At 40.0% G+C, this 20,737-nt stretch overlaps 1 protein-coding gene across 1 annotated transcript in view; it reads left to right on the top strand.

The window, feature by feature from the left end:
- Nucleotides 1-20,737, top strand: part of LOC106084985 (uncharacterized) — a 188,702-nt gene that overhangs the window by 87,856 nt on the left and 80,109 nt on the right. Inside the window, exon 4 of the mRNA XM_059367200.1 lies at nucleotides 8,597-8,683. Within this exon, the coding sequence (XP_059223183.1) occupies nucleotides 8,597-8,683 (87 nt within the window). The remainder of the gene's footprint in view (nucleotides 1-8,596; nucleotides 8,684-20,737) is intronic.

Below are 20,737 nucleotides of genomic sequence, written 5' to 3'. Positions count from 1 at the left end.
TTTATATGGCAGCTATATCAGGTTATGGACCGATTTAAACCATATTTGACACAGTTGTTGGAAGTCATAACAAAACACGTTGTGTAAAATTTCAGCCAAATCGAATAAGAATTGCGCCGTCTAGCAGCTCGAGAAGCCAAAACCCCAGATAGGTTTATATGAGAGCTATATCAGGTTATGGATCGATTTCAACCATACTCAGCACAGTTGTTGGAAGTCATAATAAAGCACTTCATGCAAAATTTCAGCTAAATCGAAAAAGAATTGCGCCATCTAGTGGCTCGAGAAGTCAAGACCCCAGATAGGTTTATATGGCAGCTATATCAGGTTATGGACCGATTTAAAGCATAGTTAGCACAGTTGTTGGAAGTCATAACAAAACACTTGTGCAAAATTTCAGCCAAATCGGATCGGAATTGCGCCCTCTAGACGCTCAAGAAGTCAAGAGCCCAGACAGGTTTATATGACAGCTATATCAGGTTATGGACCGATTTCAACCGTACTCAGAACAGTTGTTGGAAGTCATACTAAAGCACCTCATGCTAGATTTTAACTAAATTGGAAACGAATTGCCCCATCTAGTGGCTCGAGAAGTCAAGACCCCAGATAGGTTTATATGGCAGCTATATCAGTTTATGGACCGATTTAATGCATACTTAGCACAGTTGTTGGAAGTCATAACAAAACACGTCGTGCAAAATTTCAGCCAAATCGGATAGGAATTGCGCCCTCTAGACGCTCAAGAAGACCCCAGATAGGTTTATATGACAGTTATATCAGGTTATGGACCGATTTCAACCAAACCCAGCACAGCTGTTGGAAGTCATAATAAAGCACCTCGTGCAAAATTTCAGCTAAAAACGGACAAGATTTAGTGGCTCAAGAAGTCAAGATCCACAATCGGTTTATATGACAGCTATATCATACACCTAAAAGAAGTATTTGTGCAAAATTTCAAGAGGCTAGCTTTACTCCTTCGAAAGTTGGCGTGCTTTCGACAGACGGATGGACGGACAGGCGGACGGACATGGCTAGATCGATTTAAAATGACATGACGATGAAGAATATATATAAATTATGGGGTCTTAGACGATTATTTCGAGGAGTTACAAACAGAATGACGAAATTAGCATGGTGGAGGGTATAAAAATGGAGATATTGAGCTGAAACTTTGCACCGATTCGAAGACGGCCTATATCGGACTATATCTCGATATAACCTCCATATAGACCGATCCTCCGATTTTAGGTCTTAGGCAAAGACACATTTATTATCCGATTTTTCTGAAATTTGGGGCAGTGATTTGTCTTAGGCCACTCCCTGATCGGTTCAGATTTGGATACAGCTGCCATATAGACGGATCACTCGATTTAAGGTTTTGGGTACATATAAGGCGCATTTATTATCCGATGCCGCCGAAATTTAGAACAGTGAGTTGTGCTACACCCTTAGACCTTTTTCTGCAATGTGACCCAGATCGGTCCAAATTTGGATATAGCTGCCATATAGACTGATCTCTAGATTTTAGTTATCCACCAAAGGAGCATTTATTGATCGATTTCGCTGTAATTTGGGACAGTGAGCTGTGTTAGGCCACTCGAAATACTTCTTTAATTTGACCCCGATCGGTCCATATGTCGACGTAGCTGCCATATAGACCGATCTCTCGATTTAAGGTTTTGGGTACATATAAGGCGCATTTATTGTCTGCTGTTGCCGAAAATTGGGACACTGAGTTGAGTTAGGCGCTTCGACATCCTACTTCAATTTTGCCCAGATCGGTTCAGATTTGGATATAGCTGCCATATAGACCGATCTCTCGATTTAAGGTTTTGGGCCCATAAAAGGCGCATTTATTGTGCGATTTTGCCGAAATTTGGGACAGTGAGTTGTGTTAGGCCCTTCGACATCGTGCTTCAATTTTGCCCAGATCGGTTCGGATTTGGATATAGCTGCCATATAGACCGATCTCTCGATTTAAGGCTTTGGGCCCATAAAAGGCGCATTTATTGTGCGATTTTGCCGAAATTTGAGACGGTGAGTTGTGTTTAGCCCTTCGACAGCCCTCTTTTATTTGGCCCAGATTGGCCCAGATTTGGATATAGCTGCCATATAGGCCGATCATTCGATTTAAGGTTTTGGGCTCTTAAAAGGCGCATTAATTGTGCGATTTTGCCGAAATTTGGGACGGTGAGTTGTGTTAAGCCCTTCGACAGCCCTCTTTTATTTGGCCCAGATCGGTTCATATTTGGATATAGCTGCCATATAGACCGATCTCTCGATTTAAGGTCTTGGAGCCAAAAAAGGCGCATTTATTGTCCAATGTCGCCGTAATTTGGGATAGTGAGTTGTGTAAGGTCCGTCGACATTCTTCTCCAATTTGGCTTAGATCGGCCCAGATTTGGATATAGCTGCCATATAGACCGATCTCTCGATTTAAGGTTTTGGGCCCATAAAAGGCGCATTCATTGTCCGATTTCGCCAAAAATTGGAACAGTGAGTTGTGTAAGGTCCGTCGACATTCTGCTTCAATTTGGCCCAGATCGGCCCAGATTTGGATGTAGCTGCCATATAGACCGATCTCTCGATTTAAGGTTTTGGGCCCATAAAAGGCGTATTTGTTGTCCGATTTTGCCGAAATTTGGGATAGTGAGTTGTGTTAGGTCCGTCGACTTTCTTCTCCAACTTGGCTCAGATCGGTCCAGATTTGGATATAGCTGCCATATAGACCGATCTCTCGATTTAAGGTTTTGGGCCCATAAAAGGCGCATTCATTGTCCGATTTCGCCAAAAATTGGAACAGTGAGTTGTGTAAGGTCCGTCGACATTCTGCTTCAATTTGGCCCAGATCGGCCCAGATTTGGATGTAGCTGCCATATAGACCGATCTCTCGATTTAAGGTTTTGGGCCCATAAAAGGCGTATTTGTTGTCCGATTTTGCCGAAATTTGGGATAGTGAGTTGTGTTAGGTCCGTCGACTTTCTTCTCCAACTTGGCTCAGATCGGTCCAGATTTGGATATAGCTGCCATATAGACCGATCTCTCGATTTAAAGTCTTGGCCCCATAAAAGGCGCATTTATTCCCCGATTTCGCTGAAATTTGACACTGAGACTTGTGTTAGACTTTTCGACAAAAGTGTCGTGTATGTTTCAGATCGGACTATATTTAGAAGTATCTACAAAATGTTCTACAAAATTGAACAATGATTTGTACTTCTTGAACCACTCAATTTCCGTGCCGAAGTTGGTTCAAATCGCATCATATTTCGATATAGCTGCTATGGCAGCATAAATTATGCATTTTTCATCGTAGTATGAAGAAAGGTGGCTTACATGTATACCCGAGATGGTGGGTATCCAAAGTTCGGCCCAGACTAAACGCCTTTTCACCTGTTTTTCATATATGTGTGTGTGTGGCCAACCGAAAGAAGTAGTCATGTATTGCAAACAAAGGGTGATGGGAAGATTATTTTCATTTCTTACTGATTGGCAATAATAAAAAAAAAACTTCAATCATCTTGAGAACAATGGCTATCCCAAAGAGTGAACAAGTTAATAACGAAAGCTTTGTAATCCCTTTTGCTTTGTTACAGCGGTTTTGCTTCCCAAACTTGCCTCAAGTGGATTTCATCACCTGGGGTGGTACAGCACCCAAAGTCGTATTTTATTGTACATTCTTATAAATCTAAAAATGGCTCAACTTCCTTAGCCTTGCCAGAGCAACCGAGACTCTATCTATGGGCACTTCAAAGAAATGTAATATGTAATTTTTACAAAGTTTAAAGTACCTTTCTGGTTTTGTTGCTCAGTTTTTTAACTTTTGTTAGAATGAGGCAGAGGAGAAGAAGGAAAGTTTTATCTTCTTTAATAGAATTTCTACTGTAACGAGGTAAAAAAGCAGGATTGCAAAAGTTTAGTGTTTTCAAAAACTTTTACACGTTTTCAATAGTAAAATTGCATCAATGACTCGCATCAAAAAAGGCTACGTAAAGCTGTGCACGGGTATGTGTGTTGCACCCATATATAGCTCAAAAAGCACACACTGTGAGTACGAGTATTTACATAGAAAAACTTCTTTATGTATAATAACAAACTCGGTTTTACTTAAAGGATTACAAAGTAACTTTAAACAATTTAAAAGTTTTACCAGAAAGCAAATAAAAATTTTGACATTTTGGTTGCACTTTACAAGTGATTAATTATGGAGAGCTGCCAATGTAGCGATGCGTAGTATGGGAGTTCCTTGTAAAAAAAAAAAAAAAAAAAAAAAAACAAAACAAAATCCTTGTTTTGTTACTAAAGCAAAAAGTTGTCCTTTTCTAACATTGTAAGTAGTTCATGATGCAAAAGCGTAAAAAAAACATTGTCAATAGAAATAATATTTTAACAAAATTTTCCATAGTAATAAAATCATGATAAAAGCTTCAGTGGGAATAAAATTTTAACAAAAGTTTCTTAAGAAAAATTTTGAAATAATTTTCTTTAAAACTAAGTTTGTCAGTTTGCGCTCTTCTATTTTGGCCTTTAAAATCTTTTTGAGATTCTTCGAACATATTCCAGATCGATATCATATTAAATTTTTTCTATTCAAAGAAAAGCATAGCAAGGTATTATAACAAAATATTGGCCATTTTAGTAGCTATATCTTAAAATAAACAGATCTGAACCATATACGACCCGGATGCCGAAAAGCCTAACATAAGTCACTGCGTCAAATTTTAGTGAAATCGGATAATAAATGCGCCTTTTATGGGGCCAAGACTTAAAATCAAGATATTGGTCTATTTGGCAGCTATATCCAAATCTGAACCGATCCAGGCCAAATTAAAGAGGGATGTCGAAGAGCCTAACACAACTCACTGTCCCAAACATCGGTGACATCGGACAATAAATACGCCTTTTATGCGCCCAAAATCTTAAATCGAAAAATCGGTCTAAATGGCAGCCTAACATAAGTCACTGCGCCCAAAACCTTAAATCGAGAGATGGGTCTAAATGGCAGCTATATCCAAATCTGAACCGATCTGTGCCATATTGCAGAGGAATGTCGAGGGGCTTAACGTAACTCACTTTCCCAAATTTCGGCGGCATTGGACCATAAATTCGCCTTTTATGGGCCCAAAACTTTAAATCGAGAGATCAGTCTATATGGCAGCTATATCCAAATCTAGACCAACCTGCCATATTGCAGAAGTATGCCGAGGGGCTAAACATAACTCACTGTCCCAAATTTCGACGACAGTGGACAACATATGCACATTTTATGGCCCCTAAACTTTAAATCGAGAGATCGGTAAATATGGCAGCTATATCCAAATCTGGACCAATCTGGGCAAAATTGAAAAGGATATCGTCTTGCCTAACACAACTCACTGTCCCAAATTTCAGCAAAATCGGATACTAAATGTGGCTTTTATGGGGTAAGAATACAAATCGGCGGATCAGTTTATATGGGGTCTATACCAAGACATAGTCTATATCCAGGACAAAAAAAGAATCTGTGCAATGTTTCAGCTCAATATCTTTTTTTTTTAAGGACTGTAGCGTGATTTCAACGGACAGACGGACGGACATGGTTAGATCGTCTTTGATTTGTACGCTGATCAAGAATATATATACTTCACTAGCTGAACCGGGTTTGGATGTGAGATATACTCCATTATTAAAAGTCTTTATTTCAGCTCGATATTGTTATGATGTCCGATTTCGGGGTGTTTTCGGGGGTGAGGTGGTCCCTTAGACTCTTGGCCCAGAAAAAATATCTGCATCGTGCTTTTCTCTCAAATACCATTTATTTAAACCCCATATTGCTATTGGTTTAAGCGGAGTTTGTGGGATGAGGCGTCTTCAAATATTTGGCCCCAAAATATGTACTCTTTGGGGGGTGTTGTTGGACATATTACCCGCACTTTAATAATAAGAGTTTTATATTCTTGTTGTGCGGGTGTAAATAAATAAATTACAAATTTGGGAAATGGGCGGTGCTCCAAATACATGGTTGGATATCAGATTCGTATTCCACTCCCAAATACCTTTATTTGGGCCCAATATTGTGATGGTCGGTAAATAATTGCTGTTTGTGGGGTATTTTAGGGAAGGGGTAGACCCCCAGAATAATGATCCCGAAAGTGTTTATCAATTTCGCACTCTACTCACCAACACCTTTCATTTAAGCCTCACATTAACGTGGTCGGTAAATATGCCCGATTTAGGGGTGTTTTGGGGAGTGGGGTGGTCCCCCAAACACTTAGCCCTGAAAATATATCAGCATTGTGTTCTACTCTCAAATATCATTTACTTGAACCCCATATTGCCATTGGCTTCAGAATTGGATATCAAATTCGTTTTCTAATCTCAAATACCTTTCATTTAAACCCCTTATTGCAAAAATCAGCAAATATGTCCGGTTTAGGGTATGGGCCCTAAAAACTATCAATATCGAGATCCACTCCTTTAAGTCCCAAAATTCCCATGGTGAGCAAATGCGTTGTATTTGGGCATTGTTATGGGGGTGAGATGTTTCCTAAAGAGTTGGTCTCGAATGTTGATATCAGATTCGATGTCTACTCCCAAATACCTTTCATTTGAGCCCCATATTTCTATAGTACGCAAACATGACCGGTTTCAGGGATGTTTTGGGGAATGGGTCTGCCGTTCAGTGACTTGGCACTGAAAATATATATATGATTCGTGTTCTACTCTAAAATACTTTTTATTACAACCCCATATTGGAATGGTCAGCAAATACGTCCTATATGGGTGGTGTTATGGAGGTGGGGTGACCCCATACACACTTTTCCCTGAATATTGATACCAGATTCGTGCTTTACTCCCAAAGACCTTTCATCCCATATTGCTAAAAACAAAACAAATTTTGCCCATGAACATTCCACTAAGGAACAGAGGCAAACTTCTCACCTATCAATGAGTGCAGTCCGATTCAAATTTAAGCTCAATGACAAAGGGCCTCCTTTTTATAGCCGAGTCCGAACGGAGTGCCGCACCACCTTTGGAGAGAAGATTTACATGGCATAGTACTGTTGCCAGCATTAGGAGGGGAAAACAACCGCTGAAAATTTTTTCTGATGGTCTCGCCAGGATTCGAACGGAGGCGTTTAGCGTCATAGGCGGACATGCTAACCTCTGCGCTACGGTGGCCTCCATCCCATATTGCTATTGTAGTAAATTTCCAAAAACAAACCCCAAAGAGTTGTTTTTGGAAGAAGCGGCCCCCCCATGCACTTGGTTTCATATTTGGATATCAGATTCATATTCTACACTTAACTACCTTTTATTTGAGCCCGATATTGCCATGATCAGTAAATAGGTCCTGTTTGGGGGGTGTATTGCGCACCCCAGAAACTTGGTCCCACATTTGGATACCAAATTCATATTCTACTCCTAAATACCTTTCATTTGAGTCCCATGTTGTCATGATTGGTCTATATATTGGGTTGCCCAAAGAGTAATTGCGGATTTTTCATATAGTCGGCGTTGACAATTTTTTTCACAGCTTGTGACTCTATACTTTTAGCTTGCTTTAGAAAAAAAGTGTAAAAAAAGTATATTTGATGTAGCTTCTTTCCATGGAAGCTACATCTAAATCCCAGCCGACTTTGTTGCAATTTCGCATTCATCCTTATTGAATACTAGTAGTGCTACCTTTAATTAGAGCATAAACATTCAATATTTGTCCCACTGGATTAATTGAGAGTATTAAAAAAAAGTTCTGAAAAACCATTGGCTACAATGCAAAAGCTGGTGTTACCCCAATTGCATAAAGCATTGATGCTAAATACAAAATGATTGATCAAAGTTCTTTTATTTAATATTAAACAAAGTCACATAAATAATCATATCGAAACAAACAACTGCACTTTGAAACAACAACAATTTAATTAATATATATTTCATTTTGTTTTCTATTTTCTCTTCAACTCTTTTTTTTTTCCATGAATCTGCTGTTCGGCGAATCAAAACCAAACCAACATTCATACAACCCCTCGATGTGTTGTGGAAATAATTACAATATCTTTGTCATTGTGGCGCTAAACTAAACCTCAAATCAAAATGCCAACCTCACAATCACTATCACGCTGTCTGGTCTGCCATCTCTCCTCCTCATGGCCATGGTCATTGGTACACACACACACACACACAACCGTGGGATGTTTACATGTATGCCGTTTCAACATCCGGTCTGGGGTTGGGGCGGCAAACTCGGTCGTCGCCATGGCATTAAAAACAACATCTCCAACTCGATACGGCAACAATACATTTGAAATGGATTATTTTTATATCACTGACATATGGATTACACAAAATGTGGAACCAAAACATGAATGGAACTACGACAACGGCTACTTGAACTTCGACGATGTTGACGGTGACGACAAAAACAATGGCCATGTTGCAATAATAATACCAATAAAAACAACATCGCCATCTTCATCTCCGTCTATGCTATGATCATTATTACGGACGATATTACGAACCCCGAACCGCCCACTTTACTTAATAATAAAAAACAAACACTCACCACTACCACGACGCACTGTATTTCTCCCTGCCCCCTCTTTGTTTTGGCACACAGGAGTGGAGACTTACAACTGCATTAAAATTGACTACTTTTCCAAAGAAGGCTACCATCCTGATCCTCACGATTCTGCATCAGCAATACCATGTAAGTACATAACATCTCTCATATACCACAACAACAACTACCTACGATGATGTAAACAAAAGAACAGGAAGCGAAGGCGACAGAGAAAAAAAACAAACAGACACACAGAAAAAGGATGTTGAGTTTCGGCACATTGGTGTACATTTTTGACTAGATGGAAAAATGCAGATTTTTTATGGATAGAACATGTAACGGAAGGCAATAGACGGGCGGAGCCTATAGTTTTAATCCCCACACCTGACAATACTACTACATGAACGCTCTATCTAATTCTGAATCAATATTAAAGGACTTCTGGAGAGCTTTGCAGAGGGATAATAAATAATCCTTGCAAATATTAAAGAAAATATGTGCAAAGTCGTAATAACTTTGGCTCTATTTGAGAAAATCGAGAGACCGGTTTTTATGGGAGCTATATCAGGTTATAGACTGATTTGGACAGTATTTGGCACAGTTGTTGGAAGTCGTAACAGAACGCTGCATGTCTATGGGACAAAACTGCGGCTTGTAAGGACTCAAAAAGTCAAATCGGCAGATCGGTTTATATGGGAGCTATATCAGGTTATAGACCGATTTGCACTGTACACAGCACAGTTGAAAGTCAAATTTCAGCCAAATCATACAAAAATTGCGGGTGCTCAAGAACTAAAATGGGGAATTCAGTTTATACGAGAGCTATATCTGGTTATAGACCGAATTGGACCGTACTTGTCGCACTTGTTGAAAGTCATAACAGAACACTACATACCAAATTTTATCCAAATCGGACAAACATTTTAAGGGCTCAAGAAGTCAAACCGGGAGATCGGTTTAAATGGGACCGTACTTGGCACAGTTATCGAACAAAATGTGCGGCTTCCAGGGGCTCAAGAAGTCAAAACGGGAGATCGATTTATATAAGAGCTATATCAGGTTATAGACCGATTTGAACTGTACTAGGCACAGTTGTTGGAAGTCATAACGGAACACCACATGCAAAATTTCAACCAAATCTGACAAAAATTGCGGCTTGTAAGGGCTCAAGAAGTTAAATCGGGAGATCGGTTTATATGTGAGCTTTAGCAGGTTATAGACCGATTCAGACCGCATTTGGCACAGAAGTTGGAAGTCATAACAGAACACCACAACAAAATGTCAGTCAAATCGGACAACAATTGCGGCTTGTAAGGGCTCAAGAAGTCAAATCGGGAGATCGGTATATATGGGTGCTATATCAGGTTATAGACCGATTTGGCACAGTTGTTGGAAGTCTTAATAGAACATCACATGCACAACTTTAGCCAAATCAAACAAAAACTGCGGCTTGTAAGGGCTCAAGAAGACAAATCGGGAGATCGGTTTATATGGGAGCTAAATCTTAAGCTGAACCGATATGGCCCACTTGCAATCCCCAACGACCTACATCAATACTAAGTATTTGAGCAAAATTTGAAGCGGTTAATTTAACTCAACCACTATCGTGACTTCGACAGACGAACGAACGGACATGGCTAGATCGACTCAGAACGTCGAGACGATCAAGAATATGTATGGTTAGGTTAGGTTAGGTTTAAGTGGCAGTCTGCCATCAGACTCACTTGGACGTTTCCGTCCATTGTGATACCACAGGAACAAAAGAAGGGAGATGCCTTCTAGTTCCTACCGTTCAACCATCCATATCGCTTTCAAAAGCCCAATAACTTGCGAATTTTGACATCCGCTAAATCCGACAGGTTCTCAAAGAAATAAGAACTTAAAGTAGAACTCCTTCTGACTGCTAGTGCGGGACACACACACAGAAGGTGTTCTATAGTCTCTTCTTCTTCGATGTCTCCACAGCGATTGCAAAAGTCGTTGCTGGCAACCTTCAGTCTGTCAGCATGTTTTCCGATTAGACAGTGACCAGTCATGACGAACACAATGACTGAGACGTCTATTCTAGCCAGTGACAGCAAAGCAGTAGACCTCTTCAGGTCTAGATTAGGCCACATAGTCGTTGTCCTTCGGGCCTGGCCCTAAAAACTTAACTTACATATCGTTAGAGGGATACCCACATTTTCCAGTATCCCTGGAATGTGTAGGGTAGTACCTAGTCACGCAAGCTCGTCCGCTTTACAATTCCCTGCGATATCTCTGTGGCCCGGCACCCAGAACAGGTGAATTTTGAACTGCTCAGCCATCTCGTTGAGAGATCTGGGGCAGTCGAGGGCGGTTTTTGTGTTCAGAAATACGTTCTATAGGGATTTAATGGCTGCCTGGCTGTCTGAGAAGATATTTATGCCAATCGTCATTATGACATTACAACAAACAAATTACAAATTTTGCCCATGAACATTCCACTAAGGAACAGGGGCAAACTTCTCACCTATCAATGAGTGACATTATATCTAAGTCATTCGACCACTTCCTTAATAACAAGGATCTCCGCTTGATACACACTGCAGTGGTCGGGTAACCTTTTCGATATAACCAGTTCTAGACCTTTAGAGTACACCCCAAAGCCCACCTGGCCGTTTAGTTTCGATCCATCCGTATAGAAGTCTATGTAGCTTCTGTTACCAGGGATATCGTAGTTCCAATCGATTCTATCAGGAATAGTGGTACAGTACTTTTTATCAAAAATCGGCTTAGGTAGGGTGTAATCCACACTGCCTGGAATATCGGATATTGTATCAAGGATAAAACAGTGTCCGTAGCCGCCACATGACCAATGGAACAGCTCCCTTAACGTCACGGCAAAATAATTTCTTGCAATCTTCTAAAAAATGGTGCACTAGAGGTTGTCATAATGTAAACAACTGTGGACGCTTTGTGTAACATAACTGTTGTTGGTTTATTGAGATTGACAAATCAGGCAGCCATTAAATCACTGGGGAACATATTCTAAATTCAAAAGTCGCCCTCGACTGTTACTACTGCTAAACTAAATTGGGCATGAACGTTCCATTAAGGAACAGGGCATACTTTTCTCACATCAATCAATGGAGTCCGACTAATAGTGCTCAATGGTAAGAGGGCTCATTTTTATTGGCAAGTCCAAACGGCCGTATAGCGACACAACTTGGTAGAGAATTAACATGGCAGGATACCCCACAAATATAGCCAGCATTGATAAACGGAAAACCACCGCTGAAAATTTGTCTTGATGTTCACGCCGGGATATGAACCCAGGTCTCTGCGTCATAGGTGGACCTGCTAACCTCTGCGCCACGGTGGTGGAGCCTGAAGGGCAAGAAATGTCAGATGGTCACAAAGTGGGGTTGTGAACACTTCAAAAATTTTATGAACCAATCTAGATTTGAAGAGTACTATCGCTTTGCTGTCGCTGTATAGAACAGACGTCTTAGTCATTGTGACTGTCATGACAGGTTTTTGTTATAGATTACTTTGTTGAAATTTATAACAGAACACTATGTGCAAAATTTCACCCAAATCGGACAAAAATTGCGGCTTGTAAGGGCTCAAGAATTTAAATCGGGAGATAGGTTTATATAGGAGTTATATCAGGTTATAGACCGATTTGAACCGTACTTGCCACAGTTGTTTGAAGTCATAACAAAACACGACATGCAAAATTACAAGGGGTTCAAGAATTTCCAGGGTTCCATCCAGGGGCTCAAGAAGTCAAGTCGAGAAATCGTTTTATATGAGACCTATATCAGGGTATAGACCGATTTTGGTACAGGTATTGGCAGTCATAACGGAATATTAGCTTAAGCTAAATTTTAGCTAAATCGAACGAAAAATTGTGGCTTCCTGGGGGACAAGACGTCAAATCGGGAGATCGGTTTATATGGGAGCTATATCAAAATCTGAACCGATATATCAATAATGAGTATCTGTGTAAAATTTCAAGCTGCGAGCTTTACGCATTCGACTGCTATCGTGATTTCGACAGACGGACGGATGGACATGGCTAGATCGACTTAGAATATCGAGACGATCAGGAATATATATATTTTCTATATATATTCCTAATCTTAGGTCAATATTTCGAGGTGTTACAAACGGAATGACTAGATTAGTATACCCCATCCTATGGTGGTGGGTATAAAAATAAGCTCGACCATCGTACGAAATCTTTAATGGTTTTTATACCCACCACCATAGGATAGGGGTATACTGATCCAGTCATTCCGTTTGTAACACCCCGAAATCTTGACCTATGACCCTATAAAGTAAATATATTCTTGATCGTATCGACATTCTGAGTCGATCCCTCTGTCTGTCCGTCTGTCGAAATCACGATTGCGGCCAAACGCCTAAGGCTAAACGCTTGAAATGCACAAATACTGATTAATGACTTAGGTTGTTGTTGTTGTTGTAGCAGTATGGTATACACTGTGGCGGCAGCCCTTGCCGATGAGGAACTCCATCGGGTCAATCCGGTAAGTACAACCGGCTGCCATGGGATTGACTGACTTAGGTAATTGATGATTGCAAATGGGCTATATCGCTTCTGATTTGGATAAAGCTCCCATATAAGTCGATCTTCCAGTTTGAATTCTTGAGCCTCTGGAAGCCACAATTTTAGTACGATTTGACTTATATTTTGCAAATGGTGTTCTGTTTCAAATTCTAACAACTGTGTCAAGTACGGTCCAAATCGGTCAATAACCTGATATAGCTCCCATATAAACCGACCGAGACCCTAGAAGCCCCAATTTTTGTCCGATGTAGCTAAAATTTTGTAGATAGAGTTCTGTTATGACCTTCAACAGCTTTGCCATATACGGTCCAAATAGGTCTATAACCTGATATGCCTCCCATATAAACCGACTTCCCGATTTGACTTTTTGATCCCCTAGAAACCACTAGTTTTGCCCGATTTTGTTCCGTTATGCATTCGCTGTTCTGTTACGACTTCCAACAACTGCGCTCCCTCGATTATCCTTGTTCGGTTGCTAAAAGTCTTATTTATTATACCCTACACCACTACTGTGGTACAGGGTATTATAACTTAGTGAATTAGTTTGTAACACCTAGAAGGAAGAGAGATAGACCCATTGAAGAGTATACCGATTGACTCAGAATCACTTTCTGATTGGATTTAGCTATGTCTGTCTGTCCGCTTGTTCATGTTAATTTGTGTACAAAGTACAGGTCGCAGTTTTCGGCCTAGTGACTAAGCCTATTGAAATTGGAAAAAATCGGTTCAGATTTGGATATAGCTCTCATATATATGTTCGTCGGATTTGCAGTAATACTCCAATAAAATAATCATTTGTTAACCGATTCTCTCGAAATTTGGCAGGAACGATTTTCTTATGACTCCCGACATTACCGGCTAATTTCATAGAAATCGGTTCAGATTTGGATATAGGTCCCATGTATATATTTGTCCGATTTGCATTAATAATACAATAAAATGGTCATTTGTTAAACGTTTCTTTTGAAATTTGTTAGGAAGGATTTTCTCTTGACTCTCGACATTGCTGGCGAATTTCATGGAAATCGGTTCAGATTTGCATATATATATATTGCCTGATTTTTACTCCTAGAGCCATTGCAAGCACATTTATTGACCAATCTTCCCAAAACTTCGTATAACACTTTCTTCGACGACTGTGGCAGTATCTGAGAAGTTTGCTCGAAATCGGTTCAGTTTTAGATATAGCTCCTATATATATGTTCGTCCGATTTGCAGTAATACGGCAATAAAATGGTCTTTTGTTAACCGATTCTCTCGACATTCGGCAGGAAGGATTTTCTTATGACTCTCGATATTACTGGCGAATTTCATGGAAATGTGTTTGGATTTAGTAATTGCGGATTTTTTAAAAGAAAGTAAATGCATTTTTAATAGAACTTAGAATGAACTTTAATCAAATATATTTTTTTTACACTTTTTTTCTAAAGCAAGCTTAAAGTAACAGCTGATAACAGACAAAGGAAAGAATGCAATTACAGAGTCACAAGCTGTGAAAAAATTTGTCAACGCCGACTATATGAATAATCCGCAATTACTTTTTGGGCAACCCAATAGCTGTTATATATGTATATCGCCAGATTTTCACCCCAAGAGCCGCTGCAAGCGTATTATTTGAACAATCTTCCCAAAATTTTGCACCACGCTTTCCTCGACGACTACCACATTATCTGAGAAGTTTGCTTGAAATCGGTTCAGAATTATATATAGCTCCCATATATATGTTCGTCAGATTTTGGGTCATTTGCAAAAATGTTTTCATTTGTCAACCATAGTTCTTACTGTTTGACCATATTTGATCGCCGAGGTCCATCAAAATTGGTTCAAAATTGGTAATAGCTCCCACATTGTACTTATAGGGTAGGTGTAGGGTATTATACAGTCGGCACCGCCCTACTTTTGCCCTTCCTTACTGTTTTTTTTTTTTTTTTTTTTATTTGATAGAAGTTGGGAAGTTTTGTATACATTTTTATCGGAATCCATGGTAGTGGGTTCCTAAAATTCTGCCCGGCTGAACGTAGCACGCTTTCACTTGTTCATTCTATGACCCTAAGATGGTTCAAGTTTGTTATCGTATCCGCACTTGGGTGGCGGATCTTTAAGCCGGTCATTGACACAGAAAATGTTCCAAAGTCTGATCATCTATCTCTCGTGCCCTGCGGATATCACTTGCCGCACCTATTCTGCATATGTGGGCCCATTGTTCTTTGTGCCTCGTATTCATACCGAAAGCCATGCTGTCCTCCTTCCAATTTCTTCTTAGTAATAGCCTATACTTCTCACAATCCCCATCCCCTAAAGCATCTTCGTCGTCCTTGTATCTTCTGAGAAGGCGGCCGTGAGCTTACTTTGGATTAATACAAACAATGATGTCCAAAAAATTTCGGGATACCTTTTCTATATTTTGTACTTTCATAATTTGAAGTTTAATTTGGGAATAATTCACAGCATTAGTTTTAATTACAACAAAACGCAATGAAGAGATGTCTTACCTTGCCATTCTATGGCGGTGCAAATAAAACCCAGCTGCTCCATCCCAGTGTGCCTTGAAACGATACACACGAATAAGACTAACTTTAGTATAAAGCTCATGTTCACATGCTTGTTTCCTTTGTCTCAGGCAAACGGAAATACACGAGCCCCAAGCCCCCATTATGGGAATGGTAGCCGATTTTACGCAACACAAATAAGTACTGGGGTGTGGAGTGGGTGGAGAGAGTCATTTCAATTTATCCTCAAAGACTTCACTGCCTCACCCAGGAGTTGAACTTTCAATTTATATGCACAACAATAGCTTTTAAAACAAATACAGAACTATACCAGAAACATGGCAAATCGAAAGAAAGAAACATACATTTTTGACAGATTCATTTGTAGCCGTGCAGCATGAGAGCGGTGGCAACGAAAAACTAAATGCGAGGATGTGGCATTCATTCTAAGAATGCAGGATGACTTTCACATGCATTCCATTTCAATATTTGGTGACAAAATTTCAATTAGTTTTGCGGTGAGGGGGGAGAGGTTGATATATTTTTATGGGTGCAAATATCGACGTGTTGTATAGCATATGATATGCTTATATGACGTCCTGCATTGCATACACATGCACAATTTTTAATGGAAATCCGCTTTAAAAAATATTCAAGTTGAGTGGTGTTTAAAAGTTAGGCCAACTATTGTTTTGCTGAAATCAATATTTGGTGTACATGAAAGAATTCGATAAGCATTGGCAATAAGTATGTGTAGCGTATATACAAATATGAACAAGCATAAATATAAACTGGCATCGACCCGTTTGGTACATCCATTGGCCCTCTCAATTGGCTTGGCTTATATGCCATCTATATCAGTCGGATTCGGACTAATCACAATCCCAACCGACCCATATCAATAAGATGTATATGTTCAGAATTTCATTCGAAAGTTACGGACCGACAGAAAGGACGAACAGAAATTCTGAAATGTCTAGATCGAGTCAAAATGTCAACACGATCAACAATGTATATATAGTTTACTAGCTGACCCGGGCCCGCTCCGCTGCGCCTTCTTTTACTTTATATGGAACAAAAGTTCCCTTGGAATATTTATTTTCGACAATTAAAGATCTTTTAGTGAAATACCATGCAAATTAGACTAACAGTTTAAGAATATAAGTGCCTGAATCCCACATGATCTTTATTGGTCTACGAATTTAAGTTTGGATGTAGGGTGTACTCCATTCTTAAAATACTTCATTTCAGCCCGATATTCTGATGATGTCTGATTTAGTGGTGTTTTCGGGGGAGAGGTGGTCCCTCAGATACTTGGCCCTGAAAAAATATCAGCATCGTGCTCTTCTCTCAAATACCATTTATTTAAACCCCATATTGCGATTGGCTTAAGAGGAATTTACACGATGAGGCGTCCCCAAACACATGGCCCCAAAATAGATTATCAAATTCGTTTTCTAATCTCAAATACCTTTTATTTGAGCCACATATTGACATGGTCGAAAATTTTTTTCCTTAGGGGGGTGTTTTGGGAAAGGGGTGATGCCCTAAATACATGGTTCTACATTTGGATATCAAATTCGTATTCTACTCCCAAATACCTTTATTTGAGCCCCATATTACGGTGGTCACTAAAAAATTGCTGTTTGTGGGGTATTTTGGGTATCAATTCTTGCGAAAATGGGTATCAATATTAGCTCTACCCCCCAATTCCTTTCATTTAAGCTCCACATTGACATGGTCAGTAAATATGCCTTAATTGGGGGTGTTTTGGGGATTGGGGTGGTCCGTCAAACACTAAGCCCGGAAAATATATCAGCAACGTGCTCTATTCTCATATAACTATATATGATTTATTTGAACCCCATATTGCCATTGGCCTCAAAATTGGATATCAAATTCGTTTTCTAATCTCATTTAAACTCCTTATTGCAAAAGACAGCAAATATTTACTATGAATATTTAGTTCCACTCTCTTTAAGACCCAAACTGTCTTGGTGAGCAAATATATCCTATTTGGGGGTTGTTATGGTGGTGGGACGTCCGCTAGACAATTGGCCCCTAATGTTGATATCAGATACGTAGTCTACTCCCCACAAACCTTTAATTTAAGGCCCATATTTCCATAGTCGGCAAACATGACAGGCTTGAGGGGTGTTTTGTGGGATGGGCGGCCACTCAGTGAGTTGGCCTTGAAAACATATATCGGATTCGTGTTCCACTTTAAAAACCCTCTTATTTGAGCCTCATATTGCAATAATCAGAAAATACTGTTGTGGGGGTGGCGGGGCCCCATAGGCACTTTTCCCGAATATTGATATCAAATTCGTGCTCTAATTGCAAAGACCTTTCATTTGAGCCTCATATTGCTATGGTCGTAAATATGTCCCCTTTGGGGGATGTTTATGATGAGAGACTGCCCTCCAAACACTTGGTCCCATATTTCGATATCAGATTCGTATTCTACTTTGAAATATCTTTTATTTAAACCCCATATTCCCATGGTCAGTAAATAAGTCCTGTTTGGGGGTGTTTTGGGGCTTGGGTTGGACCCCCAGAAACGTGGTCCCACATTTGGATATCAGATTCTTATTCTACTCGCAAATACCTTTCATTTGAGTCCCATATTGCCATGGTCGTTAAATATGTCCGATTTAGGGGTTATTTGGTGGTTGGGGTGGTCCCCCAAACACTTGGTCCGACAATTGGATATCAGATACGTTTCCTTATCTTAAATACCTTCCACTTGAGTCCCATATTGTCGTGATTGGTCTAAATATATGTTTGGTAGGTTTTAGGGTGGGGCAGCCCCCCTAGGTATCCCATCCGAAATTTGGATACCAAATTTTTATTTTTAGGGTACTATATGAAAGCACACAAAATTTCGCTTAAATCGCACCACCCATATCCGAGATCTGGCGATTCTGAAAATTAGGGCAAGGGGGAGGGACCCACCCCCCCCCCCCCCCCCCCTTTCTGAGTCTTATTATAAAATATTAAAATATATATATTAAAATTATTTTCAGCAGTAGTTATGCCCTCCTAATGCTGACGGCATTTGTGAGGTACTTGCAAATGCAAATTTGCCCATCAACATTCCATTAAGGAACAGGGGCAAACTTCTAATATAATAGTGAGTGCTGTCTGATTAAATTTTAAGCTCAATGATAAGGGGCCTCTTTTTTATAGTCGAGTCCGAACGGCGTGCCGCAGTGCGACACCACTTTGGGGAGACGTTGTTTTTATTGCAAAGTATCTCACAAATGTTGCCAGCGTTAGTAAGGGCATAACCACCGCTGAAAATTTTGCTGATGTTTACGCCGGTGTTTGAACCCAGACGTTCAGCGTCATATGCGGACATGCTAACCTCTGCGCTATGGTGGCAGATACTAAGTACTTGTGAGGTACGACGTACTTGTGAGGAACGATTTACTTGTGAGGTACTTCCTCATATTAAAACTTCTCCATAAGGAGGTGTCGAACTGCGGCACGTCTTGCGGACTCTGCTATAAAAAAAGGTTTCTTATCATTGAACTTAAAACTTGAATCGGACAGCACACAACGATATATAAAAATTTTAACCAAATCGGATAAATATTGCGGCTTGTAAGGGCTCAAGAAGTCAAATCGGGAAATCGGTTTGTATGGGAGCTTTATCAGGTTATAGATCAGTTTGGACCATACTTAGCACAGTTGTTGAAAGACATAACAGAATTTTACCCAAATCGGACACAAATTAATTTTGATCTTCTCAACAATCTGAGTCGATCCGTCCGTCCGTCTGTCGAAATCACGAAAGCGATCAAACGCATTAAGCTAGCCATTTGAAATTTTGTACAGATACTTTCTTTTGATATATTGGGTCGTTGAGGGAATGCAAATGAGCCATATCGGATTAGATTTGGATATAGGTTTCATATAAACCGATTTCCCGATTTGACTTCTTGAGTCCCTGGAAGCCCTAATTTGGCTAAAATTTTGCACATAGTCTTTTGTTACGACTTTCAATAACTGTGCCAAGTGCTGTCGAAATCGGTATATAAAATGATAAAGCTCCCATATAAAATGATGTTCCGATTTGAGTTATTGAGCCTTTAGGTTAGGTGAGGTTTAAGTGGCAGGCTACCATCAGACTCACTTAGACGTTTTCGTTTATTGTGATACTACAGGAACAGAAGAAGGAAGATGCCTTCTAGTTCCTACCGTTGAACCATCCAGATCGCTTTAAAAAGCCCAACAACTTGCTAATGTTCACATCCGCTACATCAGATTGGTTCTCAAAGAAATGAGAACGAAAGTGGGACTCCTTCTGACTGCCAGTGCGTGAGACACACAGAAGGTTTTCTATAGTCTTTTCTTCTTCGATGTCCTCACAGATTCTTCAATGTTTTTCCGATTAACAGTGACCTGTCATGACGGACACAATGACTGGGACGTCTGTTCTAGCCAGTGACAGCAAAGCAGTCGACCTCTTCAAGTCTAGATTAGTCCAAATATTTTTGAAATTTTTACAGCCCCCTCTTTGTGACTATCTATCATTAGTTGTCCTTCGGGCTTGATCCTGAAAACATACCTTACATGTCGTCAGAGATATACCCACAGATTCCAGTATCCCTGGAATGTGTAAGGTAGTTTCTAGTCTCGTAAGCTCGTCCGCTTTACAATTCATTGGCATATCTCCGTGACCCGGCACCCAGAACAGGTGAATTTTTAACTGTTCAGCCATCTCGTGAGAGATATTTGACAGTCGGATGCGGCGGTGCCGAGGTAGATAAAGTTACTGACTATCTCAAAGTTGTGGTTACCAAATTTCTGCATGTTCTTTATCTGCTCGGTTGTGCAAGGCTTTTTAGGAGTTGAAAACATCCATTTCGTCTTATCTCCATTTACTGCCAGACCCATTTTCACCGACCCTCTTTCGATTCTTTCAAAGGCAGCAGTTACTACTTCCGGTGACCGACCTATGATGTCGATGTCATCGGCATAGGCGAGTAGCATGTGTTCTCTTGTGATTAGTGTGCCATATCTATTCACATCTGCATCTCGCATTATCTCCTCCAGCAGGATATTTAAGAGATCACACGATAGGCTGTCTTCTTGTCTGAAACCTCGTTTGGTATTAAATGGTTCGGAGAGATGCATTCCTATTCTTACTGA

The sequence above is a fragment of the Stomoxys calcitrans genome, chromosome 4, assembly GCF_963082655.1.
Source record: "Stomoxys calcitrans chromosome 4, idStoCalc2.1, whole genome shotgun sequence".
Classification (NCBI taxonomy): domain Eukaryota; kingdom Metazoa; phylum Arthropoda; class Insecta; order Diptera; family Muscidae; genus Stomoxys; species Stomoxys calcitrans.
This window is presented reverse-complemented; position numbering and strand designations above follow the sequence as displayed.